The sequence below is a fragment of the Melozone crissalis genome, unplaced genomic scaffold (genome assembly GCF_028551555.1).
Source record: "Melozone crissalis strain CALT ecotype California unplaced genomic scaffold, PUWL_Pcris_2 ptg000034l_1, whole genome shotgun sequence".
Classification (NCBI taxonomy): domain Eukaryota; kingdom Metazoa; phylum Chordata; class Aves; order Passeriformes; family Passerellidae; genus Melozone; species Melozone crissalis.
In genome coordinates this window covers 5,261,053-5,287,666 of record NW_026535812.1, presented here as the reverse complement: position 1 = coordinate 5,287,666, position 26,614 = coordinate 5,261,053, and the positions used below count along the sequence as shown (strand labels likewise).

Here is a 26,614-nt window from a genome sequence, read left to right as displayed (position 1 = left end):
TCTGACGCGTTTCCCCCTGAGAGGAGCTTGCAAAATAAATCAGCGCTCTGCATAAACAAAGCCCCGAGAGGTGCTGGTGAAAAAAGGCAGCGCTCAGGAGCTTCACCAGCGCAGCTTTTTCTAGAAAAACAAACTCTGAAGTTTTTCTGTCCCTCCAAAACCCCACGGCCCGGTGAAGGATTTCTCCATCTGACCACCCAGTTTCCCCCTCCCACCACCTGGGAGCCAAATCTCAGCTGCTGAAAGGAGACCTTTGAATTAAAGTCCCAGTGGTTTTCCTCGCACTGCCAGCGCTGTTTCCTTGTCCAGCCGGGTCCCGCAGGCTGGCACAGTGGCACAGGGGTGGCTCGGGGCGCTGGGTGTCGCCAGGGTGGGCAGAGCGCTGTCACATCCCGCACTCCGCTGTGTCCCCACCTGCGCTGCCGCGGCTTCCTGCGGCTTTAAAGTTCCCTCGGCGCACAGGGCGAAAGAGGGAGGAGAAAGCGTTTCATCATCGCTGCCAGAGCCGGTTTATAAGGACTCGGCGCTGCCGCGGCCGGGCGCACTCGCGGGCTCGCAGGGATCCGGCACAGCCCGTGCGGGCCGAGAGTAGCCCCAAAACCCCGGGCTCCCGGGAAGCCCTCGCCATGGGAGTCCGCCCCGAGGTCGGCAAATCCCCGGTTGACATCCCCAAGAGCTCCGGCACCTGCTCCAGGAGTCTTTTCTGCAATATCAAGGTAAGGACGGGGCCGGGATGCTGGCGGGGAGGGAGGGGGGTCCTGCCCTGTGCCCAGCCCACCCCACGCACCCCCGTGAAACCAGGGGGGTTTGGCGATGCAGAATTTGAATTCCAGCTCCCGGGGCAGTCCTGGGGGGCTCTGCGGGCTCGGAGTGATGCCCTGCTCGGCACGTGGGTGTTTCACCCCATGGAGCAGCTCTCCGTGAGCTTCCCCACGGCTCTGGTACACGGTGTGCTGCTGCTAGGGGAATGATTAACCACATCCTGGTGTGAGGAGAAAGCACTGCTTTCTTCTAGAATAACGCGGGCTTGCTTTAAAAACTTGCGTGAGCAGAGCTTTCGAGTGACAGAAACAAAACTCGGTGGGTTTTACGGTGCTGGCTGCCCAGTTCCTCACCTGCTGCCGCCTGAGAGCCGGCCATGCCTGAGCTCCAGGCTCCTGAGCTGGCTGCTGGCGGTAGAACACACTGTTCACCCCAGCCGTGTGTCACCTGTCCCATCCCGCTGTCTTCACACCACCCCTCACCTGCCTTTCCTCCCCTCCCGCTCTTTGCCCCGTGTTTGGATGCGCCCCGAGGCTGCTCCCGTGCTGGTTCCTGTCCCCGGGATGTCCCTGGAAGGAAGGGGGGATTTCCATCCTCCTCTGGCAGCTCCTCCTCGCACGGGCACCGAGTGCAGTTTTTGGGAACGGCCGCTGCCCAGGGATGTGCCAGGGATGTGCCCGGGATGTGCCAGGGGCACCGGCGGGCAGGACCCTCCGTGCCGGGCTGTGCTTTCCCACCTCTGTTCCTGCTGCGTGCTGTGCTGTGCCAGCTCTTCCCAGCCCTGGGCTTTCAGGATATGTGGCCGTGGAGAAGGTATCGTGCTCAGGATGGGTTTGGGGTTTGTTTGCCAGCACCCTGCATGGAGCACGGTGCTGCTCCCCGGGCTGTGCTGGGGCTCTGTGGGATGCTATAGGGTACCACGGGCTGGTGGCATGATCCCAGATGGTGCATCCCATTCCCATACCCCTGAAGGTCCCCTCTGCTCAGGCTGGGCTATTCCAGCAGGTGATTTGATAGCACTTTTTGGCTGTGGGCTCCAGGAGAAAGAGGGATCCCAGTGTAGCTTGGGATTACCCTGGGCTACACTGATGTTCCTCTGGGGGGGGGACTGCTGATCTGTGCTCTGCTCTGCTGGAGGTGCAAAATTTGCCCCCAGCCCCCTCCAGGCTGCTGCAGTAGCGACCCTGAGCTGGGGTGAGTGAAGTCACCCAAAACCAGAGCCCTTCTTGCAGTTCTTGCTCTGCTCTGGCAACTGGCAGCAAGCAAAAACAGCCTGGAGTGAATAAACATTGCCAAACCCTCTTGCAGGATGTCAAACTTTCAGATTAAAAAAAGAAAAGCCCCAACAAATAAGTGCTGCTCCATCTGTACAGCCCACAGGCAGCCTCAGGGTGTGGGGTGTGGGTGCCCCAGGGCCAGGCTGGGTGCTCAGCACCCCACATGCCCCAGGGCACTTGGATGGGGCCTTGTAGGGGCATCTGGCCAAGGGCAGATGACTTGGGAGTGTCACTTTGCTTGTCACAAAGCTTTGAAACTGCTTTTTAAAGTTTTTACTTCAAAACTTGTAGTTTAGGATCGTTTCTGGTTTCGAGAGTCAGCAGTCTGGCAGTGGCACTGTGAAAGCACGTGAAGGAACAGTTTGAGCTCTACCCAAACAAGCTCATTGGTATCAGAGGGATGATGTGCTCCATCTGGGATGGTGGGCAGTCAGGACACCCATCCCTCAGAGAAATATTCCTGCTTTTAAGAAAAAACTGTATAAATTGACAGGCAACAAGATCCCCCACCCTTTCCTGACCTATTCACTCTTCCTGTCCCGTGACATTTGCATTAAAAACATATACATTAACAAAAGAACTGCTTCATGTCAGAAAGGATTAGCCTGGGGCAGTGTCAGTTCCCTCAGCCCCCAAAAATGAGTAGTATAATAAAGTGTCACAGTGGAATTTCCACTGTGGGGAATTTCCAGTTTTGGGGAGTTTTGGAGTGAATGGTCATCAGAGGGCAAGGTGTGGCCAACATTTGGCTTTGAAAGGGTTTGTAGCTGTTATTTGGACAAGAAGCCACTTTGCTATGAATGATGGATTATAAAAAAGCCTCATCCAGCCCCAGATTTTATGGGAAGCTGTGGGCATCACCCTCCCCAGAACCATCAGACACAACATCCTCACACAGGGCATTGCAGTTTCTGATGGGGACAGCATTTCCAACAACACAAAATTCCCTACTTTTAACAGGCCTGGAAGGACACAATTAAGACTTGGATGAGTTAATCACTAAGCTCATATTTAATCCCCAAAGCCCATGTGATGGGATCATATCCAGGGTGTCTTTTGCAGGACTGGGGCTGAAATAACAAATAATTTTTCCATCATCTCGCCCCTCCATGATGCCTGTGGCAGGGACCACCACCCCCGGCACCAGACCCCATCTCTCTCTGGGTGTTTTCCAGAACTGGAAAACTGGACCCAGAGCTGGACCCATTGCCAGTGATGTTTGGAGGTGTGGGAACACAACGGTGCCAGGGATGGACACCGGGGAGGGAGAAGGGTGGTGGAAAGGGGCAGTTTGAGGGATTCCATGGGATGGGGTTGGAGTCCTGGGGGTGCAGGAACGGTGCAGCTGCACTTGAGGAAGCAATTCCCGGTGGATGCGGCCGTGGGTTGGATAGGTGCGGTTCCAGCTGCTCCCATTCGCTCTGGAGCCCGGTGTGAGGGTTCCGCGTGGTGCTGCGGAGTCACTGCCGGTCACACGTGGGTCTGCAGCGCCCGGGGCAGTGACACAGAGCGGGCTCGGTCCCTGCTGATAGCGCCGGGCTCCGCCTGCCCCGGCCGTGCCTCCCGGCTGAGCCAGCCCGGCTCTGCCTTCGGGGCTGCCGAGCCCTGTGCCCGCTGCTGCCACCCTCATCCCCCTGGAAAAGACACAGCACAGCACAAAACTCCTGCAGGTGCTGGCGCTGGGAGGTTTTGCTGAGCTCTGAGCTCAGCTGCAAATCTGGAGCGTCCCGGTACCCCCACAGCACTGGTGGAGATGGGGGTGATGGTGGGACATTCAGGTGGGATATTGGGGAGAAATTGTTCCCTGTGAGGATGCTGAGGTTCTGCACAGGGTGCCCAGAGCAGCTGTGGCCGCTCCATCCCTGGAAGTGCCCAAGGCCAGGTTGGACAGGGCTTGGGCAGCCTCGGATAGTGGAAGGTGTCCCTGCCCATGGCAGGGTGGAACAGGATGGGCTTCAAGCTCCCTTGCCACCCAAAACATCCCATGATTTCTCTGATCCCTCTGCTTGGACATTCAGCAGAGCTGCCAGGGTTGTGCTGACTGGCACCAGGGTTTGGGGACTCGCAGCTGTGCTGCTCAGCAAATGCAGCACGAGCCCAACCTTCAGATGGATGCCAGCACCTGGTGGCACTGGGGACACCGAGAAACTCACAGCCTAAAGGACTGAAACAGGCTTGAAAGGTGGAGAAGGTTCCTCCTTCACATGGCTGGGGCTCTGGACTGGGGAACACTAATGGGGTCCCTGGCCATGGTCCTTTTGACACCCATCCATGGCCAGGGACACCATCAGTGTCCCTGAGGGACCCCACCAGTGTCCCCCAGTCCAGAGCCCCAGCCATGTGATTTAAGCTCATCTTGGGCTTGATGATCTTGGAGGTCCTTTCCAGCCTTAATGAGGCTGTGATTCTGTGTCCATTTTCTGCTCCCAGGCAACCACTGGAGAAGGATTATTTCACAGGAATTCTCTGTTTACAGAGCCTCAATTATTCTGGCTTCTTCGCCTTTACTGTCTCATTCGTGGTTTTGAAGTATTTTAATTGATTTTGGGATCCCCAGAAAGATGACAAGCAGGAGAGCTTTATAAATATCTTTTGATTTAGGGGAGCTGGACTGGTTTCAGCTGGAAGCTGGAGAGCACAGAGGAGCAGTGTGAAAGTGGTGTGAGTGCAGGCAGGGGGAGGCTTTTCTTTCCATGCCTGGCATGGAAAAGGAAACAGGAGGACAACAGAGAATTATTCTCACTTATATCAGCCGGAGGTGATCCAGAGAGAGATTTAAAAGCCTTAGGAGAGGTTTAAATTGGGTTTGTACTGGGGCAAGGAGAGGGAGGGAATGGAAGAAGGGTAGGAGAGGGGACAGCAGCTTCAGGAGGAGACTGTGGGCTCTCAGAGTGTGATAAGGCTTGAAAGCATCCTGGGGTGAAGGTGTTGGGAGCAGTGAGCAGAGCAGGGAGCTCTCACCTCCCTGGGGAGGCTGGATGTCTCCTGCAGAGGAAACGGAGCCTGGCCCTGGGGTCTGAGGTCCCAACAGCAGCAGGACAAGTTTCTGTCCCTTCCTTCCAAGGGACCAAAAGAATTTGCTGAGGAGTGTATTCTAGAAGCCTGGAGATGTACCAGTTGTGCTCTCATATCCTGTTGGAAAAGATTATTAATGTCTTTGTTTAGCCAGAACAGGAGATTTATCAAGGCACAGATCTGGAGGCCGCGTGGCTGTAGGTTTGGAGAGGGGAACAGGGAAAGGAGAAAGTGATGGCCGATTAGAGCCATTGATTTAAGCAGGAAAATCAAAGCAACATTGCAATCCTGGGCACTGTGCAGGCTGGATGAGTGTTTGTGGCAAAGACACCAGGAGGGTCCTCAGTGACAGGAGGAGAAGGACCAGGGTCTTCCAGCATTTGTGGTGATGGTGCTGGGCTTGGATGGTCCAACACTATGCTCACATCTGCTTTTGGTGGGATCAGGCTCCAGAAGGGAAGAACCACCTGGGTCTCCACCAGCAACACCAGCAGTGGGATGAGGAAAAAGATGGGTTGGAAAGTTTAGTGGGAGCAAGGTCTAGGAGACCTGAGGCAAGGTAATTTTATGAGGGGCGAGGTGGTTGGGTGCCCAAACACAAGCAAGGAGTGGTCAGTGTAGATAAGATTATGGGAGCAGGACGGGAGAGGAGTGACGCTGATAGGGAGCACGAGGCCGGGCGGGCAGGAGCAGTGTTTGCACACGCTTGTGGGTCAGGCACAGCACTGCCAGCCTGGACCTGCCTCAGGGAAACCCTCAGTGGGTCCTGATGGCCCACAATGAAAAGAGACCTCCAGGAAAGAATGAAGGAACACCAACCACCCACCCTGCCAGAGGGAGGAAAGGCTGAGGGATGCTCAGCATCTTATTTTGAGGGGGGTATTTTCTTGGGAAGCATCCCACACTGAGGGGGATCTGCCTCAGCAATGCTCTGCAGCCAGAAATTTTCATTCTGGGCAAAGCTGGGCTCACCTGGGCCTTGTGAATGGATACAGTGCCAGGAAATCCCGTGTGTGTGTGTTTGGTGCAAAAGGAGCAAATATTGTCTTTGCATGTGACAGCTGGGCGTGTAAAACATGTGTGGCTTGGCAGTAGACAGTCATCATTCCAGCGTGCTTCAGACAATCCCTGATCAGGTTACTTTATACATTATTTTATTATTTGCAATACAAATCCCACTTAAAAGCCAAATTCTGCCATCAGGCCAGGCTCAGAGGTTCTGTGCTAAAAGATGGGCTCTGTGCAGGGTGTTTGGTTCCCTTTGTGGAAATGCTGTGCTTTTTTTCATCCTTCATGGTACTTCTTGGTCTACAAATCCAGGCAGCTGCCCATAGGAAAGTGATGCCAAGGAGGGATGTATTTCCTCACTCTATTTAACCCGAACCCTACACTTTCCATATCCAGCTGATATATTTCTTTTGGGCTGGGTGTCCTCAGCTGTCCTACTGCTGGAGGATCTCCCAGTGTAGTAAGAGTTATCTCCCTACTCTAAAATAAACACTCTGTCTTCTCCCTGTTAAAATTTTGGGGATATTCTTATTAATTCCTACAGTTCCCCCTCCTTTTCCTCTTTTTTCTCTTGCAAGCTCAGGAGATTAAAGTGCAGGGAGACTCCACAGGTGGGCAGCTTGGAGTCTTTTCCACCCTCTTTATCTCCAACCAGGGCTGCCAGGGGAAAGACACTGAAAAATGAGGGGAGGGATGAATTTGAACAGGAACTGTGGGAGCAGAGGAAGGAATTAACCCTTAACTCACTCCTCCAGCTGCAGCAATGGCCATGCCACGTGTAGCAGGATCCTCCCAAACCTGTGGTCCCTGCAGAGCAGTTAGGCTCCCGCCTGGAAGAGCCTTATCCTGACTCCCGGAAATCCTGAAGGCTCCACAGAGATGGTTCTATTCTATGAAATGAAACCTGAGTATTTGTTGGGCACGTCTCAGGTGGAAGCCTAGGCTGGGATGGACTGAATCCTTGCCAGCTCTCATGGAAGGACCAGTCCTCCCGCTTCTGTGCCATGGGGTGGGTTTCTCTTCCTTTGGAAAAAGCTCTGCCCTTTTGGGGAGGCGCTGGTCCCACGAGCTGGGTGGGGGCAGCAGCCTGTGTCCCCCAGGAGTTTGCTTCCCTTCTAACTGCAGCTCCTTTTGGAAAGGAGTCAAGTGCCTTGTACAAACAGCCTGGAGTCGGGATTGCTCCGAAAGAACCGCAGGGACGATTACGCGGGGATTTTGGGGAGGTCCATCCACGTGGGCGCACGCCTTTGGCCTTCCTGCGCTGCTCCCTGCCTGCCTGCCCTCCTTGCCTGCAGCTCCAGAAATGCTCCAGGCTCCCGTGGGAGCCTCTGCTCCGGGGGGTCAGCGCTTGGGAGTGCCCCCAGCTCCTCAGCCTCCCACCCTCGCCGCGGCTTTGCGTCAGCCAAACCTCCCGCCAGCGAGCCCGGCTCCTCCTGAAGAGCCCCTTCTTGTCATCGGGGAAGATGGATTAGGGCAGCTCCCTCCCCTCCTGGGGCAGCACCGCACATCTGGAGCAGCTGGAAGGGCTAGGCCAGGGCTGGTTTCCGTGCACCGGCAGGTTGTGGGTGGTCAGCGTGAAAATGTGGGGATGGGAATGCATGGGAAGAGAGACAGGGATGGGAGAGGCAGGAGGATGGTGCCCCTCATGTCCACCAGCCTCAGGGTGCGCAGGGACTCCTTTTGGGGAGCCCTCCAAGGTCCTCTCCCAGTTTTTTGCACTCAGAGCCTTCAACGTTTGGAATGTCCTTATTATAATTAAAACTGAGTCTGCTGAGTTCCGAGGAAGTCTTGAATCAGGCCTCATGTCACCTCCAGACGCTTGGAGTGTGTCTGGAAAAGCCACACTCCACTGCACAAGTCCTGGAGCAAAGGTTGTTTTGCCTTTCTCTGGCTGTTTTGGGTGGCAGGTTCTTCCCAAGAAAAAAAGTCACCCCTGCCCTTCCCCTCCCATTCCCAGCTCTGCACATCCGCGGGCTGAGGCTGCTGTGTGGTCTCAGGGTGGGATCACATCCCACATCCCTGGAGCATCCAGGCTTTGCTGCCTTTCCGGTTAATCCTGCAGACAGGAGCTGCACTAGAAGGACCCACGGGCAGGGGGAAGCAGTCACACCCCAAGGCTTTCCTCTCCCTTTGCTGGTGCTCTCCAGCTGCATTTCTCCCACCTCATCTTCCCTCCTGGCAGGCAGCCCCAGCTTGTTCCCAGGGATCCAGGGCTCCGTTTTGGCCATCCCAGGTTATCACCAAGGCATGAACACATCTCAGGGCATCTCCTGGCAGCTCTGCCTTTTCCTCCCATGGCTTGTCCCTCTCTTCTCCTGCCACGGTTCCCATGGTCCTTCCATGCCTCCAGCCCATCTCCTGCCACCCCCATCATTCTGGGGAGCCAGGCTGCCTCTCCTCCTCATCTCCCCCCCGTGCCAGCATCCCCTCTGTCCGTGACACGCTGTGTTCCCATCTGCCCTGGGGTCAGGCTGACATTTGCTGTGCTAAATTCAGCCTTGGTGATCCACCCTCTTCCCTCCCTGTTGGTAAACAGCTCTGCTTCCCTGGCTGGCGCCTGGCTGCAGGAGAGCTCTGTGTCCAGCTGCTCTGGGGCTCCCAGATTGCTGCTGCTCAACCAGCACTTCCTTGCTCCAGTGCCTTCTGTAGGGCCTGCCCAGAGCCACATGGACTCAAACTGATGTTCTCTGGCAACAAGATCCCCTCCCCGGCTGCCATCCTCACCCCTCTGCTCCAGATCAACCCACGATGATTCCAAGCCAGGCCTGGGGAAGTGGTGGATCCGGCTTCCACCCACAGGATTTTGTCCTGGGATGGGATTTCAAGTGTGGGAGCTGATGGTGGGAGGATGGAGAGGTCATTCATCTTCAAGAGTTTACTGGCAGATATTTCACTTCCACTTTGGCCCTGTCTGGGAGGATTTCCCACGTTACACCCCAAATTCCTGTTCTGCAGCTTTTTGTCGGGGCAAAGTCCCAGCTTGGGACTTTGTCCTCTCCTGGTTATTGCAATGGCAGTGCCAGCCTGATGCCAGCCTGTCTGCTCTCACGCCTCCCAGATGTGGCTGGGGACTCCGTGATGGCAGCCTGTGATCCTTCTTTCCTCATTTTGAGGTGTTTGTCTTTCTCCTTCATCTTCCCCATGGTCTCCAAGTTTTTTTAAGCCTGTCCTCGCACTGCCAGGGCTCCATTTTCTCCTTCATCTCCATCCTCTTCTCTTTTTCTGTCTCTCCCATCCCTTATGCTTTTAGATTCCCAGCCGAGTCTGTTGGCTGGATCTCTCTTCCTTCACAGAAGAAGGCTCCCAAGAAACCATTTTCTTGCCCATCTTCTACCCAAATTCTGCTACAATTGCTGGGCCTGGCCATGCATCATCCCCTGCTCCCTAAACACAACTCCACCCACTGATGGAATTTGCATCCTCCAAGCTGGTCTTTTTTGATTATTTTTTTTTATCATTTAATGGGTCAGGACTACTGGGTGCTACCGCCCTTCCAGATAAATACTCATAAGGACTATTGCTGCTGTTCTGGCCAAGAACATCAGGAATTTGTCAGCCCTTTGATCCCCCATCCATCATCTTGCACTTCCCAACGTTATCATTGAGGGACACTCTTCCGGTATTCAGCAAATATTTGATTTCCTCTGAATCTAAATTAAAAGACCTTCCCCCATTTGGTTTTTTTTTTTTTAGTATTTGTTTGTTGGGATTTTCAAAAATTGATTTGAAATGCTTTTGGCACTGCGTGGATGCATTCCATTCCAAGAAAAATAAAGGAAAACTGTTCTGACTAAATATAGATCAAAAGGCGCTTGTGAGATGCCTCTTGCATCCCTGGCGGAGAGAGCTCTCCTCTCACAGCCCACCCAGGCTATTTCAGCCAGAGTGCTCCCAAACTCTCTGTATTGCCTCCTCTGCCTCTGCTCAGCTTGGCTCCTGGCTCAGCTCACTGCCCAGCTCAAGGGAAAATGCTGGGTTTGGAATCCTATTTTGGAATCTTCCAGTAGTGAGAAATACGCTGTGCATATTTCATCCTCTCCCTCTGGGGCTTTTAACACCCTTTTTCGACTTTTTCTAGCACCACCCCTTGGAGCAGGTTCAGTTAATTGATTTTCCAGATGAGTGAATCGCAGGATGCTCCATGCCAGAGGTGCATTTGCCTCTGGCCAAAGCCAGCTGGAATACACTCATCAGGATGTGGTCACCAGCAGTTACACAGCAGCAGGGCACCGTGGTCTCACGTGGCCTCAAAGGGTGCATGGAGAGGCCCACATCAGATATCAGGGAAAATTCTTCACTGAAAGAGTGGTTGATCATTGGAGCAGGCTGCCCAGGGAAGTGGTGGTGTCACCATCCCTGGAAGTGTCCAAACTGTGAGTAGATGTGGCACTTCTCAATAAGGTTTAGTTGGCATGGCAGTACCCGGTCAAAGGCTGGACCTGATGGCCTTGGAGGTCTTTTCCAGCCTTACTGAGTCTGTGATTCCAGCTGTGTCCTCACTGGGGTGGCCCTCTCTGTTTGCCCACAGGTGTTTGTGCTGTGCCATGGGCTCCTGCAGCTCTCCCAGCTCCTCTACAGCGCCAACTTCAAGAGCAGCCTCACCACCATTGAGAAGCGCTTCGGGCTCTCCAGCCTCTCCTCAGGCTTCATCTCCAGCTTGCACGAGGTAACTGGGACAGCAGCACCCAAAGGGTGGCCAGGATTTGGGGGGCACCTTCCCAAAACAGGGCTGTTCACAGCCAGGGCTTCCTCAGGCTCCGTGTGCTGGGAGAGCAGCTGTGCTGTGCTCTGGGACAACTTGTGACACCTCATTCTGCTCTGCCACGTCCAGGGGGGACAGGGGGGGTCCTGTGGGGGTGGTCCTTGGACAAGAGGAGACCTACACTGGATGGAATCCCAGAATGGTTTGGGTTGAAAGGGACTTTAAAGTTCATCCCATCTCATCGCACACCCTGCCATGGACAGGGACACCTTCCACTATCCCAGGCTGCTCCAAGCCCTGTCCAGCCTGGCCTTGGGCACTTCCAGGGATCCAGGGGCAGCCACAGCTGCTCTGGGCAACAGTGCCAGGGCCTCACCACCCTCACAGGAAAGAATTCCTTCCCAATATCCCACCTAACCCTGCCCTCTGTCAGTTTAAGGCGTATTGCTGACCTGCCTGAGGATTTTCTCACAAACACTTTCTTATCAAGAAATCCCTTGAAATGAGTTTCCTCCTTCACATTTCCAGGAATTCTGTCCTTCCTAGCAGCTTTTCGAGGCCTGGGAAATGACAGGAAAAGATCTGCTGGCAGGGATTTTTTTGCTGGCACCAACTGGCAGCACACTTGCTCATGAGCTCCCTGGTGAGCACAGGGGATGCTCCATCAAGAATCTGGACACTGGGAATCCTCCTGGATCCCTGGGGAGGTGGATGCCCCAGTCTTACCTCACCCAGCATAAACATTTGGGATTGAAAAGATGTCTCAGGGCCCACTGAGACTTCCTGCTGTCTGTGTCTGTGTGAGGTGTCCTGCCTGTCCAGGAAAACAATCTTAGTGCGTTGGTGCCTACAGCAATTCCAAGAACAAAACCCACAGAGAGACAAACAAGGGAGCCCACACAAACATAAATACAAAGCTTTCTTAGCCATACATAGAATCACGGAGTGGTTTGGGTTGGAAGGGACCTTTAAAGGCCATCTTGCTCAACCCCCTGCAACGAGCAGGGACAGCTCCAACATGCCAGAGCTAAAATGATGTTTAGGTTGTCGTGCTAAAGCCCTTGTAATGGGTATTTTGTGGTGTTCACCCACTTGCCTGAGCAAGCTGTGTGGTTTCATGGCTTTCTAGTTGATGCTATCTGCAGTTGCAAGTGCCCAGGGTCATAAATATTTGCAGTGAGCTGGACTTCGTAGCAGGGCTCATGTCTGTTTGAGTCACAGGAGTGGAGGCCATGTGTTTCATTCCTTGCTGGTTTTGGAGGAATTGTCAGTTTATGCCACATCAGTCAATCTCTTCTGCCAGGGAACAAGGGACAGGACAAGAGGAAATGACCTCAAGCTGGGCTGGGGGGGGGGAGGGTTTAGTTTGTGTATGAGAGAAAATTTCCTCCCAGAAAGGGCTGCCCAGCCCTGGCACAGCTGCCCAGGGCAGTGGCAGAGTCCCCATCCTTGGAGGGGTTTAACAGACCTGTGGATGTGGCACTTGGAGACATGGGCACTTGCGGATGCTCGTGCTCCTGTGAGGGCCAAACCCCTCCTGATGAGAGAGAGCCCTGTCCACCCCCCAGACACAGCCATAGGGCCTGGATGTCCTCTTTCACCAAAAGAATAATAAAGCACCGGAGTGCTCTTCCCGGGGAGGTGGCAGAATCACCATCTGTGGATGTGTTTAAAGACTGGACATGGCACTTGGTGCTATAGTCTAGTCGAGGTGTCAGGGCATGGGTTGGACTTGATTCTGGAGTTTAGTTGTTAATTGCAGCCTGAGATGTGCAGGATGTCTCTGTTTCAGCCCGTGCGTCCAAAGAACGAGTCAGAGCTCTTCAGTTTTTGGTCTTGAGGTCATTTATTAATTCTTATCTATAAAATTTTCTTTCTGCCCAGCCGAGATCTGCTCAGCAGGGCAGCCACAGGCACTCTGACCACCCCTGGGGTGGTGTTGTCCTTTTATACCACAAACTACGTATAACATATTTACACTTAATTCCCAATACCTATCACCTGTGTTAGACAGTGCACTTCTACCCTAGACCAATCCCAAAGTGCCAGCATCACAGCAAAACATGGAGACCAAGAAGAAGAGGAAGAAAGGCTGGACATGCCCAAGTTCCTCCATCTTGTCCCCAAAGCCCCCATTCCAAAAATCCCAAAATCTACATTTTCACCCTGTGATAATTTTATTATTATACTATCCAAGTTTCTGTGACTTTCAGGTCCTCATACAAAGCTGGCAATTTGCTCTAGGGGTCATAATCAAATCCCCAGGTGTTCTGGGCAGCATGCCAGGGTCTCTGAGCCCCCATCAGGGTCCTTGGCAGCTCTGGACACCCGGAGGGATGCGCTGAGTTCCGACACTCGATGATCTTAGAGGTCTCTCCCAACCTCATCATTCCGTGATTCCGTGTGGATTCTCACCTTCCTCCCCGTTCTCTGTGCCTGTTCCAGATTGGCAACGTGGTGCTCATCATCTTTGTCAGCTACTTCGGCAGCCGCGTGCACCGCCCGCGCGTCATCGGCCTGGGAGGGCTGCTGCTGGCGCTGGGCGCCTTCCTGGTCACCCTGCCACACTTCCTCTCGGGCCCCTACGAGTACACTGCCCTCAGCACGGGTGAGTGACACCAGCTGGGCCCCCACACACCCACATCAGCTGCTCCACAGGGGTGATGTGTGACTGCCCCCCACAACAAGGGGGTGTTTCCAGGGCACGCGTGATTCAAACAGAGCCTTAAGGTGGGCAGTTGCTGGTCAAACATGACATGATTATAGCTTTGGGACCCCTTCTGAATGCCAAAATTACATGTGGGGTTTCTTCTGCCTCTCCTGCACGTTATTCCAGCTGTTGTTACAGAATCATGGAATGGCTTGAGTTTGAAGGGACCTTAAACCCGTCTCATTCCATCCCCTAGCATGGGCAGGGACACCTTCCACTGTCCCAGGTGGCTCCAAGACTGTCTTTGAAAACTTGCAGGGATAGGGCAGCCACAGTTTCTATGAGACAGTAGGTTTAGATTAAATATTAGGGAGACATTCTTCCCTTTGAGGGTACTGAGGCCCTGGTACAGAGTGCCCAGAGAAGCTGTGGCTGCCCCTGGATCCCTGGAAGTGTCCAAGACCAGGTTGGACAGGGCTTGGAGCAGCCTGGGATAGTAGGAGTTGTCCCTGCCCATGGCAGGGGGTGGAATGAGATGGGTTTAAGGTCCCTTCCAACCCAAACCATGCTGGAATTCTGTGATAGCAAAGCTCCCCTGTCCCCATGGCCTGCTCTGCTCATCCCCACAGGATCCTGATCTGATCCAGTCCAAGGAAGGCTGCTGCTTTCACTGGGAAGGCTTTGGGAACAAGCTCCTGTGAACAACGACAGCTCACTTTTCCATGCAGAATGGAAATGACCCAAAAGTTTTGCACAGAACACAATTCTTGCAGAGCACCTTTGCTAAACTGAACAGGATTAGAGGATGGACTGCAAAAACAGATGGACAGGGCAGAGATAGTGACATTATGAGGACTGCCTGATGGAAAAGAACACATCCAGTCTGTGAACAGCCCCTGAAGAGACTTCAGTCCTGGTGGAAGGTTCTATGGCAGCCTGGAGCAGGGTGAAGTCGCCTGGTGTCTGGGCTGTATGAAGAAGCAAGGGCCATGTTTTGGAAGGAGCAGAGCTACTCCTGAGCCGTGGGGACAGCAGGGATTCAGGGCAGGGTGTCCTGCTTAGGGCAGCCAGGTGACCCCTGGGCATCACTCCCTGCTCCTGCCTGGGTACCACAAGGGAGCAGAGACCAGAGACAGCAAAAACCAGCATGGGTTAGCTCTGCCCTCATCAAACGCAGAGCACCCTCACTCTTTAAAAGTGTGATTAAAATCACAGCCTGCTTGCTTGCTGACCTCAGTATAGTACTCCAAAGGAAGTGCAGGGTGATGAGAACAGCTGAATAAAATGAGCAATCCATCCAAAATCCAGGAGTTTGTGCCTACTCAGCAAGATTGGGAGATTCCTGCTATTTGGGGATTTAGTGTGGGAGGAGGCAGGGGATGTACCCAGTGTTGAAATGCTCTTTTTTTCCCCTTCCAGGTAACAAAAGCCAGGGGCAGGATGAGCTGTGCTATGCAGAGAGCAGATTTGTGTGCTCAAACAGCACCAAGGACCCAGAGAAGGAGGCCAGCAGCGTGTGGGCCATGATGGTCATTGCCCAGCTGCTGGCCGGGATCGGCACCGTGCCCATCCAGCCCTTTGGGATATCCTACGTGGATGACTTTGCAGAGTCCAACAATTCCCCACTCTATGTTGGTAAGTCGGAACATTTCTGTACACTGTTTTGTTTCACAGAATCCCAGGGTGGTTTGGGTTGGAACGGATCTGAAAGCTCATCCAGTTTCACCTGGACAGGGACCTTCCACTATCCCAGGTTGCTCCAAGCTCCAGTATCCTTGTCTTCCCTCTGCAGTGAGGGATCACTGTTCAATGAATTGTCCCACTGATCTCTTAGAATTCTCAAATCTGCAAGGAAAACAAAGGAAAGAGGACCAAAGGAACCTGAAAGCTTCTAAAGAGGAAGGAAAGAGGGCCTGGTGTGTTGCTTATAATACAGGTGCTATGGGAATGTCTGTCAGGATGAATGGCTCCAGGGTTGCCTCAATACAGCAGAAATTCCATCTCCCCAAGTCCCATTTCATTTTATGTCTGATGCAGCTCAAGCTCACTGCCTCCTTTGAAACATCTTGAGAAAGTTGTGTAAAGAGTTTCTCTCAAGGAGGGAACTTGGATCCTGTCATCGCAAACAAATGAAAGGAAAATGTTCTGACCTCATGGGTTATCTATTTTGGAATGGGAGGGTTCAGCTACACCCAGGGTGGTCTGGTGGCCTTTTTGCCCTCAGAATCTTTCACCTCTCCTGACGTTTATACGAAAATATTTTTCCTTTAATCTGAGGATTAGTATGTGTTTTTTCCCTTGGCATCTTAGGGGACACGAAGGTCTCAATCACCTGGATGTTAGTGCCCTGCTGCTCCCTGGGGTTCAGGAAGATCATGGATATTAATGATGTAGCTGACTACTTGTATTGTGTCAGCAAAGCCTTGATGGCAGCAGAGCAGAGGGAATTTGTCCACAGGCAGCTGCCGTCCCCCTCTGTTCTGTCAGACAAACACCACCTTCAGTGTCAGGGCAGTGGGGACCTTCTCACTGTGATGAAGGGTGCTTTCTCCCCTCTGTGTGTTGTGCCACCATTCCTGCATTTCCTGGGAAGACAGAAGCCACATCTGCACGGGAACTACAATTCCCTGCTCACAGGGGCTCTCTGTGCTCCCCTTTCCCAGCCATCCTCTTTGCCATTGCTGTGTTTGGCCCTGCCTTTGGATACCTGCTGGGCTCCGTGGTGCTGCGGCTCTTCGTGGACATCGGGAGGGTTCACACTGGTGAGTATTGCTCGGGTAGCACAGGTCCTAAAGACAATCTGTGGGCCACAAGGTCACTCTGAGATGAAAGGTGACAGAAGCCACCAGTCCTGTGACTCATAAAACCCTGCAAAGACCCAACCTGGAAAAGTCATACTGGATTCTGTCACGTCATAAGATACAGGTGGTCCTGGCGCCACCACTGAAGCAGAGCTCAGGGCAGGGACATTCCCATGCCCAGCTCATGGTGCTGCACTGGAGGTCATGGCTGGGTCTGCCTGCTGCCACCACACTGAGGAGGTGTCCCACAACCCCAGCGTGGTGGTGGAGAGGAGCAGGGAAACCTGAGGAATCCAGGGATGGAGAAAAGAACCACAGAGCAAGCACTGCCCTATGGATACCCAGAGAACTTGGGTGTGCTCATCCTCCTCCCCAGCACGTGCAGAGCGAGGGGCTGAGCTGACGCCACCACAGGGACAATTTGCTTTATCCATGGCATGTGCTTATTATTTCTGGTAACTTAATCACTAAAGAATTCACCCCAGCTCCATCATTAACGTGGCTTTTCCTGTGTTTCCTTAGAGAGATCAGAGCCTGCCTGACATTTTTGTCCAGTGCCTGATAAGAATAATAAATGAACGTGGGCAGGAAATGCCAAACAGCCTTGGCCCCCTCCCCGCGGCGGCAGACGGATTTAGCAGCCTCTCCTGGTCGCTCCATGATGACGTCCAGGCTCCAGAGTGGAGTGCTCCTGTTTGGGGAAGTGGGCTGATTGTTCCACAGGGGTGTGGGCTCCTCTCCTGTCACACCCTGGCACGGAGCTCCCATCCCAAGCTGGCCCTGGCTCCATCCTGGCCGTGGGCAGCCGTGTCCCCAAGGCAGGCCAGGCAATCTGTCAGACCTCTCATGAGCATCCCTTGGCCCAGCCAAAGGATGTGTGTGCTGGAGACAGAGAGGCTCTCACCTTCTCCTCCTTTTTCCGGACAAGGCGCCCGGAGTTTGGTGCACTCGGAAACCAGGAGCTTCTGCCAGCACAGGGCCTTCCCTCGGTCCTGTGAGCAGAAAGTGACCCAGCCTGGAACAATGGGACAGCAACTTTTTCCAGGAAAGCAGTACAGCCTTTCCCAGTCCCTGTCTTGGCTCAGCAGCATGGTCCCAGCACTGTGCTCTCCGGGCTGAGGATGGAGTCAGGCCCCCATAATCTCTGCCTCGCTGGTTGGCTCAGGGGTTAGAGCTGAACCTGGGCCACCAGCATGCTTCCATGCTGACCAAATCCATCCTGCACTCACCTGGCAGGCTTGGTACAGCTGGCATGAGCGGCAGTGGTTGTTTCCCTAGCCAGGGAAAGCAAAGGCCAAACACAACCAGGGCTGGTCTTGCTGCCAGCACTGGTGGGAGCTCCCACCTCCATCCATTTCTCTTAGATGCCAGTGCAGAGACCCTTGGGTTGTGCCCACAGTGACTCTTCATGCTCCACCAGCCCATATTTTCCTGGAGCTGTGTCCCTGTCACTCCTGATCTCTCACAGAGTGTCCCTGTGTGTTGCACTGACAGTGGAGCTGACGCCGAGCGACCAGCGCTGGATCGGAGCCTGGTGGCTGGGGCTGCTCATCTCCTCGGGCTGCCTGGTGCTCACCTCCATCCCCTACTTCTTCTTCCCTCGGTACATGCTGAAAGGAGAGGTGAGACCTCATCTCCAGAGGCTGCAATGTCCTGGAGCCAGGGATGTGCTCAGGGAGGGAATACCTGTCCCCAGAGGAGAGCAGTGGGAGGGAGGAAGGCAATCCAGCAACCTGTTCTAAAATCAAAACAAATTTTAAAAGGTGGAAAATAATTAACATGTATAATTTTGGTGTTTTCAAAGCCAAACCCCACTGGTTTGGTTACAAAACCACTTTAGTTCTGTTTTGAAATTTTTTACTTATTGATTCTTTAAAGGTAAAATCAAACCCAAAATATTTCACAGTTATGGCTAAAGGACTCCTCAGATTTGAGCTGAACTATCTCTAACTTTCATTTTCAGACTTTTTGCAGAGTTAAAAGGGAGGTGTTTTGTCAGGGTTAAGGGGAGGAAAGATTTCCAAGTTCTTAAAACCTCCCAACAACAAGCTGTTGTCTTGCTGCTCTGCTCAGGGGCTGCAGTGATCTTTGAGATAATTCACCCCTTTAATTATAGAATCCTGGAATGGTTTGAGTTGAAAGGACCTTGAAGCTCATCCTGCCATGGGCAGGGACACCTTCCACTATTCCAGGTTGTTCCAAGCTCCATCCAGCCTGGCCTTGGACAATTCCAGGGATGGGACAGGCACAGCTGCTCTGGATACTCTGTGCCAGAGCCTCAGCACTGCAAAAATTTGTCCCCAGATATCCCATCTAACCCTAATGGCAGTGTGAAGCCATTCCCCCTTGTCCTATCCCTCCAGACCCTTGTCCCAAGTCCCTCTGCAGCTCTCTTGGAGCCCCTTTAGGCTGAGGGCTCTCCCCAGAGCCTTCTCTTCTCCAGGAGAACACTCCCAGCTCTCCCAGCCTGGAGAAGTGCTCAGGGCACATGGGATGTGGCTTTGCTGTAATAGTCAGGCTTGGCTGGGGGTCACAGGCCCCTGGGACAGCCCCTGGCCCTGCTGAGCCTCCCTGTGCCAGGACAGTGCCAGCCCTGTCAGCCATCACAGGCTGCTCCTCTCTCCCTGCAGGAGCGGAACACGGAGGCCGGGATGCTCAGGAAGATGGAGACAGGAGCTGCCCAGGACACCTCCCTGCTGGAGTTCATCAAAAGTAAACTCCTGGGGGTCCAGGAGAGGGTGGATGGGGATGCTGGGCTGTGCTGTGTGGGGTGGGTGGGAACCCCACTCTGGCAGGTTCACACCAAGGGGGTTTGTTGGGAGTCCAGCACTGTGCGTGGACCAGCTCCAGCACCACAAGGGTGTAAGGACCAGGGGAAGGTGGGCACAGCCTCCCTCTGCCTACAGACTTCTGTGGGGCCTCAATTGTTTCAAATTTCGCACTGAGGAACTTAAAGCGGTAGGAGTGTGCCAGAAAAGGGTCCCTGGGAGGTTTAAGCCCAGCTCCAGGGGTGGGCATGGGGCTGCTGGGTGCCACCAGCTCCTCAGCGAGGTCACCCACTGCAGCTGACACTGTTTATGTGGAGCTAAAACAGAAGTTCATCAAAAGTAAACTCCTGGGGGGGTCCAGGAGAGGGTGGATGAGGATGCTGTGCTGTGCTGTGTGGGGTGGGTGGGGACCCCCACTCCAGCAGGTTCACACCCAGGGGGCTTGTTGGGAATCCATGGGAGCCCAGCACTGTGTGTGGACCAGCTCCGGCACCACAAGGGCGTAAGGACGAGGGGAAGGTGGGCACAGCCTCCCTCTGTGGGGCCTCAATTGTTTTCAAATTTTGCATTGAGGACCTTAAAGCGGTAGGAGTGTGCCAGAAAAGGGTCTCTGGGAGGTCTCCAGGGGTGGGCATGGGGCTGCTGGCGCCACCAGCTCCTTGACGAGGTCACCCACTGCAGCTGACGCTGTTTATGTGGAGCCAAAACAGGCTTGAGAGGGATGTCACTGCTGAGGCACCAGATTAATGACTCTTTTAGCTGCAGGAGGATTTCTTCCCAGATAAAGCCCCTCCCTCCTTGCCTCTTCCTCCACTGCAGTCACATCCTGGAGATGTCAGCTCTCTCTTCTTTATTTGGGCTTTAATGGATGCTGGCTCTCCACCACTCTCGGCTAATTAGAAAGCTCATAAGAGACCAAATAAACAGAGCTGCTCCCAGGGTCCATCTGCCTCTGTTGATGGGGCCAGAGGACACAATGTCCCATCCATGGTGCTGCCAGCTGCTGGGACACATTAGGGTGTCTCCCCTCCTGCTTTCCCATGCCCGCAGACATCCCCAGCAGATCAACATCATCATCCCACAGATATCCTTACTGGGAACAGGCTAAGGGTGGCGGTTTATTCCCAGTACAAATAGCTAAAAGACATTTTTCCTACGTTTTCCCTGCAGGATTCCCAAAGATCTTCATCAGGCTGCTGCTCAACCCCCTCTTCATGCTCCTGGTGCTGGCTCAGTGTAGCTTCTCCTCCGTCATTGCGGGTCTGGCCACCTTCCTCAACAAATTCCTGGAGAAGCAGTATGGTGCCTCCCCCTCCCAGGCCAACTTCCTCATAGGTGAGCATGGATGGAGGCAAAAACATCCATCAGCAGGGAGCCAACTGCCCATATTCCCCAGGCTTTTTAAATCCTGGAGAAGAAGTGAGTGAAAGCTCATTTTTGGATGAGGGTTTCACTTCGGGGTAGTTGGTGACTTTCCTTAAGTTCCCCACTGCCTGTCTTGGACAAGAGTTGGATCTGTGTGTTCTCCCAACTCCTGTGGGGCCCAGAGAGCTGCGCCCTGCCCATGGAGGGGTTCTGGGCAGGCAGGGCCCCCCTGAAGGCTCCATCCCTCTGCAGGAGCTGTGAACCTGCCGGCAGCAGCGCTGGGGATGCTGCTGGGCGGGATCATCATGAAGCGCTTCTCCTTCTCCCTGCGCGCCATCCCGCGCTTCGCCGTCGTGGTGCTCGTCTTCTCCATCCTCATCTGCCTGCCCATCTTCTTCATGGGCTGCTCCACAGGGCACATCGAGGGCATCTACCACCCCAGGTAATGCAGGGGCTGCTCCCAGATCCTCCTTTCTCCAGCTCTTACCTATGGGGAGGGACAGACACAGGTGGAGATGCAGAAGACATCACCATGCTGCTTCTTGCTCCTTGATCCCCACAGCATGGAGAGGAGATCTGGGTGCTCCAGAGCCCAGAGAGCTTGGGAGGGTGTTTATCCATGATTTTCTGGGCCAAACAAGCAGGGTGTAATTTTGCACTCTGGATTTTTAGGGGAAAATTAGTAACATTGTGTCCACATCACTTCGCACGCTCCCAGTGTTCCAGCTGGACATCGTCTTTCTCCTCACCTCAGTGGATATTTTTGGCTCTTACCACGACTTCCTAAGATAAAAATGACATTTGTGTATGAGCAGGGCTTGATGTCAAGTGCATTGAGCTCATTTCCCAGCGCACTGCCAGCAAGGAAGAGATTTCTGATGCCATCTTCCCACAGGGGGTGGAGCAGCCCCATCCCACCCTGACCAAGGGCAGCTCCCCAGTGCCACATTCCTGCAGGACTCAGACTCCAGCAGATGCACTCCTTGGGGGACTGAGGGAAGACAGGGCAGATTTGGGTTTGTCCTCTTCACTTCCACAGCCATCAGGCCTGTTTGGGAACGTGCCCACTTTCAGTTTGTGTCCGTGTGGTGTTTCCAGCTGTGGCTGTTCACACATCTGTTTGTGCAGCTCTGGATGGAGCCCAGGTCCATTTCTACGGGCTGAGATTAATTTTCAGCTGAGGAAAAAAAAAGAGCAAAGAAGTGTGTCAGTACTTGTTTGTAGACATAACATAATTCCTGTGACATTCACTGCACGCTTCCAGAGGTACCTGCAGGGATCAGGGGCTGGCAGGAGGCCAGGCTGCTGCTGGCAGTGTCCCAGCCCAAACAGGAACAGGAAAACTGCTCAACTAGTAGAAGGGATCTTTTTTATTTTTTCTTAATTCCCCCTGTCCTATTTCTTAACTTTTTACCAATTTCTCCCCCCTCCTTTCTGGCAGTACACCCAATTCCCAGCAGCAGGTTAAGGCACGGGTTGGGTGCCAGTGCTCTAAGCAGATCTTCCACCCCGTGTGCTGGAAAAACACCACGGAATACATCTCCCCCTGCTTCGCTGGCTGCACCAACAGCACCACCAACCCCTCCAACCCCAGGCAAAAGGTGAGTAAAGCAAGTGGTTAGCCAAGCAGCCTTGCTGGGAATAGTGGAGTGATACTGCAGGAGCCCAACAAATACAACAAGGGAGTGGAACCTTTCCCACAAGGTGTGCTGAGCCCTGGGAAGGTGCCCTGGAGAATTGCTGTAAGGCCCAGGAACCTGCTTGGAGGAACAGAGATGGTGGCAAATCCCATTACAGGATGCTATGGCTGTGCCTTAAAACTGGAGCTGGTGCTCTAATGGGTGCCCTGCACAGGGACGTGGGATGATTTATCCCAAGAAGGCTGCTCCTGGCGCTGGGAGTCTGACGTCTGTTTTGTTCCAAACGTTTCCAACAGATCTACCACAACTGTTCCCTGAATGGGAATGAGCTGTTCTCCACCTACTCGGGCTCTTGTCCAGTCAGCTGCTCCCACATGCTCCTTCCTGCCATATTCCTCATCTCCTTTGCTGCCCTGGTCGCCTGCCTGTCCCACAACCCCCTGTACATGATGGTGTTACGGTGAGTGGTGTGTGGGGCCCTCAGTCCCGGGGGGAGCCGATATCATGGGAGCAATGGGATGTCATAAACGTGCAACCAGCCCAAGTCTTGGCCAAATCCAGGGCAGGCAGCTCTGAACTCTGTCTCTCTGGGAGCCTCTCAGGAACCCCAACACAGCCAACAGCAGGGACACAACTCTCTTGTGCCCTGAGGGTACTGAGGATAGCCAGGCTGGTCGTCTCTGCAGCAGAAGAGACACTGGAGACATGGGTAGAAGATAAAGGGCTGACTCTTAGCAGGGGTTAATCCAAGGTTTTGTTCTAGGAGTCCCAAAGGAGCTCCTGCACCTCAGGAGGCTCCTGCTGAGAGGCCCGGGAGATGTGCCAAGGTTACATTTAAAGGGAGGTGGAAACCCAAAGTAGAGAACATTTACTAACCAATAAGTGACCCTGAGGGATGGGTACTGGGGGATGGAAATTTAGGACAGTGTATGGGGCAAGGCTTGGGGGGCTGACCCCTGGCCTCTGGCTGATCACTCGACATCCTGGACCGAAGCTTCTAGATGGAGGGGATGGGATGCTGAGTGATTGTCAGAGAGCCAGGGTGAGGATTTGGGGATGATCTCAGCAAAGGAAAGGGATTACACAGGTAAAGGGAGGGGGTACAATCTGGGGTAAGCCATTCGGGAAAAATATGGGGATACAAAACCAAAACCATTACAAAGTATTACAAAGTATAAAAACACACTACAACAGACCTCCCGTGGCTTCTCCCCTGCAGGGTGGTGAACCAGGATGAGAAGTCGTTCGCCATCGGAGTCCAGTTCTTGCTGATGAGACTGCTGGGTGAGTGCTAATCCCCGAATGAGGCTGGGGAGCTGCAGGAGGCACTGAGCCTCCTCGGGATCAGCACTGACTCCATCCTCTCTCCCCGCCAGCCTGGCTGCCGGCCCCGGCCATGTTCGGAGCCCTCATCGACTCCTCCTGCATCTACTGGCAGCAGCAGCAGTGCGCCCCGGGCCGCTTCTGCGCCTACTACAACAACGATTTCCTCCGAAACAGGTACCCTGTGTGTGCCCTCCCCTCCCTGGGCCCGGCTGGAAGTGCCAGCTGCGGATGTGCCATGTCCCCGCTCTTCTCCCGGCAGATACCTGGGGCTGCAGGTGGGCTACAAGGTGGTGGGCACCGTGCTGCTGGCGCTCATCAGCTGGAAGGTGAAGAGGAGCAAGGAGTACAACGTGCAGGAGAAGGCGGCGGGGCTGGTGTAGCCGCCGAGGACTGACTCGCACCCCATCACCCACTGCCACTACTTTATCTTGTTTGGGTTCCTTTTACTCGCCACGGGAGCGACTCCTCCCGCAGCCCAGGGATGCTCCGGGCCAGCACGGCATCTCCCGGGGTCCCCAGCCTGTCACCCCGGGCAGGGACAGCCCCGGCCCCCCGGAGCAGGAGGCAGAGGGGGCTGGAACAGCCGGACCCGGATTAGTGCCTGCTGCGGGCGATGGTCCCGCTCCGGTGCGACATTCCCGGCCGCGACAGGAGCAGGGGAGGTGGCTGCCAGCCTGGTGTCCCCACAGAGGTCAGCAGGGACACAGCACACGTGTTGGGACAAGACAGCACGAGGGGTTTATTGCAGAACATCTGGGGTTTGTTGCTCTTTTTATTTTTTAAATAAAGGTCACTTTTCCAACCGTGGTGAGCTCTTGGTCTCCCCCCGCAGCGGCAAGGCAAGCCCTGGGGATGCTGTAGGTCACAGCCTGGCCATGCTGAGCACATTCCAGCTGGGAAAGGGGAAAAAATGGTGGCAGAGGGGGAGGAGGGCTGGTAGGGGTTACACAGAGCTCGGGGCAGCTGAGGAGCCCTGCCCACATCTCCCTGATAGGCACAGCAGAAGGTTTTACCTGACCTTCTCATCCCCCATGGGTTTGTTTGCACAGATCAGTCCTGGTGTTCAGCTGCCCAAGCTGGTGGCTCAGAGGAGGGACCATGAACAAAGAAATGCCTGGCAATTGAAAAGTTTCATTCCCTGTCCCTCACACCAAGAGCCTGGGGTTCTTCTCACCCTTCAATGTGTTGATGTTTGGGTTGTTTCACACCCCTCAGGTGGGTTTGGGTTGGTTCTGTTAGTCCACACTGTGATGGAACCCCATACCATGTTCCAGTAGACAGACCACAACTACTCCACCATTTTAAGGTAATATTTTAACTGCACTTTTGCCTATCCTAACTATAATTAATGATCTTTACTATCATTATTGATCAGATTGTCAGCTCCTGGCTTCCTTCTGATCCATCTCTGCCTGACACAGCACAGCCTTAGGCTTCACATCAAGTTCAACCCATGGCCTAACAAGTCCAGCTACTTAGGTCAAGCACTGAGCTACTTCAAAATCCTGAAATTTTTTCAGTGCAGTGGGTTCTGGATAGGGAACAGTGGGTTTGGGGTGTTTTTTCAGGGGTTTTACGGGTTTAATGAACTCAGGCCCTGCTGTCCTTACCTGCTGTCCCTGTGGTTGTGGCCCTGCTGCATTCATGTTTATGAAGGAAGTCGAGGGAAAAGGAAGGACAAGAGCAGACCTGCCCTGGATTTGCTCTGGATCACCAAAGTCCTCACAAAAAAGAGCTCTCTCCATGTTAACCCTGTTCCTTTTCCACCTCTACCTGGCAGCTTTACCCTGAACACCCACCTGACCTTCCGTAACTTTCTCCCCTTCTTTCACACCCAGCAGGACAAGCCCCAGGAGGGGCTGGTCACAAAGGGCACAAGGTGGCCCAAATGGGGCCAGGAGCTTCTGTTGGCACCCTAAAGGTGCCAGGGTGGTGGCTCTGTGCACAGAGAAGGTCACAGCTGGAGCACCTGTGCTGGGCAGCCTTAGAAACCACCCCTTGGGTTGCTGATGTCTAGGCATTGTTATTTTTGCTTTTCAGCAATCTCTCCTCCTCTTTCAGGTTTTCTGCTATCCCAATTATCACTGTGCTCACCATTCTCCTCCAAAAACATCTATCTTGTCCAGGGGAACAATTCAGAGTACAATCCATAGCAAAAAACATTGACCCAAAGAGCTGTAGCACAGTGAGGGCCTCGGTGCCTGGGGATGTGTGAACACAGCAGGTTCCTGACTCAGGGTCAGGCAGCTGCAGCAAGAAGGGGCTGAGTTCATCACATCCCACTGTCCTGCCAAAGCCATCCCAACACAGCCCTGCTGAGCTGCAGCCTCAGGAGCAGCACTCCCAGCCAGCAGAGCCACGGGCTGGGAACAAGGTCAAGAGAGCAAAGAACAAAGCACAGAGCTGACTGGGGAATCAAGAAAAACAAGAAAACAACACTCAGACTTTCCAGTTCTGCTCTCTTCCCTCAGCCACTGGGGAAAACCAGCTTGAGTATTTAAATATTTAAAAAATCCTAGAGTGAGGCCCAAAAAACTCCTGGAGTTGTGCTCTGGGCACAGCCCCGGCTCAGCCATGGCCGTGCAGCCGCTCCCCAGCCCAGGAAAGCTGAGGCATCTCCATCCAGCACAGCCACCTCCAGGGCACAGCAGTGCTGCTCTGCCACCACAGCTGGCTGGAGCTTTCCTGTGCACACCACCAAAGTGCCATTTAATTATGATTTGTGGGCGTTTTTTGCTATGTGATTATCAACTTCTCAATTAGTCAGACCAAGAAGTAAATACAAAACCAAAAGAAAACCGAAAACCCAACCCCAAAGCCCTCTGTGTGCAGAAAATAAAGTTTTTTGACAACACAGAGCTGGCCACAGAGCAGGAAGGTTGATGCCCAGCACTGTGCTGAGCAGGAGCAGAGCCCCATCCACCCATGTGGATCTGACACCTCTGGGAAGAGCCAAGGCAAACACAGAGACTAAAGCAAGACTTGAGAACAAACATTTAAGCATAAAAGAATTTACTTAAGGAATATATTTAAAAATAATAACTTAAAACCCACCATATGGCCTCATGGTACCTCCCCCCTTAAGCTGAGGCTGGTGCTTGGCTTCTGCATCTCTGCAAGAACAATCACATAAGGAAACAGCAATTTTTTGCCCAAAATCATTTCAGCATTATGGATTTGAAGCAGACAGCCCAAGACCTCCAGCTAAAGGAGTTCAAAGCATGACAAACACGTTCCAACAGGACTCTGCCTGCAGGAAACAGAAGAATGTAACATGTTTGGTAAATATAACCCTCCCCT

General features: G+C 53.7%; 1 protein-coding gene across 1 annotated transcript; it reads left to right on the top strand.

Moving 5' to 3' along the window:
- Window positions 1-626: 626 nt before the first annotated feature.
- Window positions 627-23,967, top strand: SLCO2A1 (solute carrier organic anion transporter family member 2A1). Its single transcript, XM_054282871.1, has 14 exons — window positions 627-716; window positions 10,591-10,728; window positions 13,210-13,372; window positions 14,834-15,049; window positions 16,078-16,176; window positions 17,710-17,837; window positions 18,846-18,927; window positions 20,154-20,318; window positions 20,601-20,790; window positions 21,790-21,949; window positions 22,285-22,448; window positions 23,208-23,272; window positions 23,365-23,488; window positions 23,574-23,967. The coding sequence occupies exons 1-14, from the start codon at window positions 627-629 to the stop codon at window positions 23,692-23,694; spliced, it is 1,905 nt and encodes a 634-aa protein (XP_054138846.1). The 3' UTR covers window positions 23,695-23,967.
- The last annotated feature ends 2,647 nt before the right edge of the window (window positions 23,968-26,614 follow it).

Excerpts from the sequence above, each read along its gene's own strand:
- SLCO2A1 (XM_054282871.1), top strand. The coding sequence starts at position 627 with ATGGGAGTCCGCCCCGAGGTCGGCAAATCCCCGGTTGACATCCCCAAG. Across the intron at positions 20,791-21,789 it reads GAGGGCATCTACCACCCCAG|TACACCCAATTCCCAGCAGC; the intron begins GTAATGCAGGGG and ends CCTTTCTGGCAG. Across the intron at positions 23,273-23,364 it reads CTTGCTGATGAGACTGCTGG|CCTGGCTGCCGGCCCCGGCC; the intron begins GTGAGTGCTAAT and ends TCTCCCCGCCAG.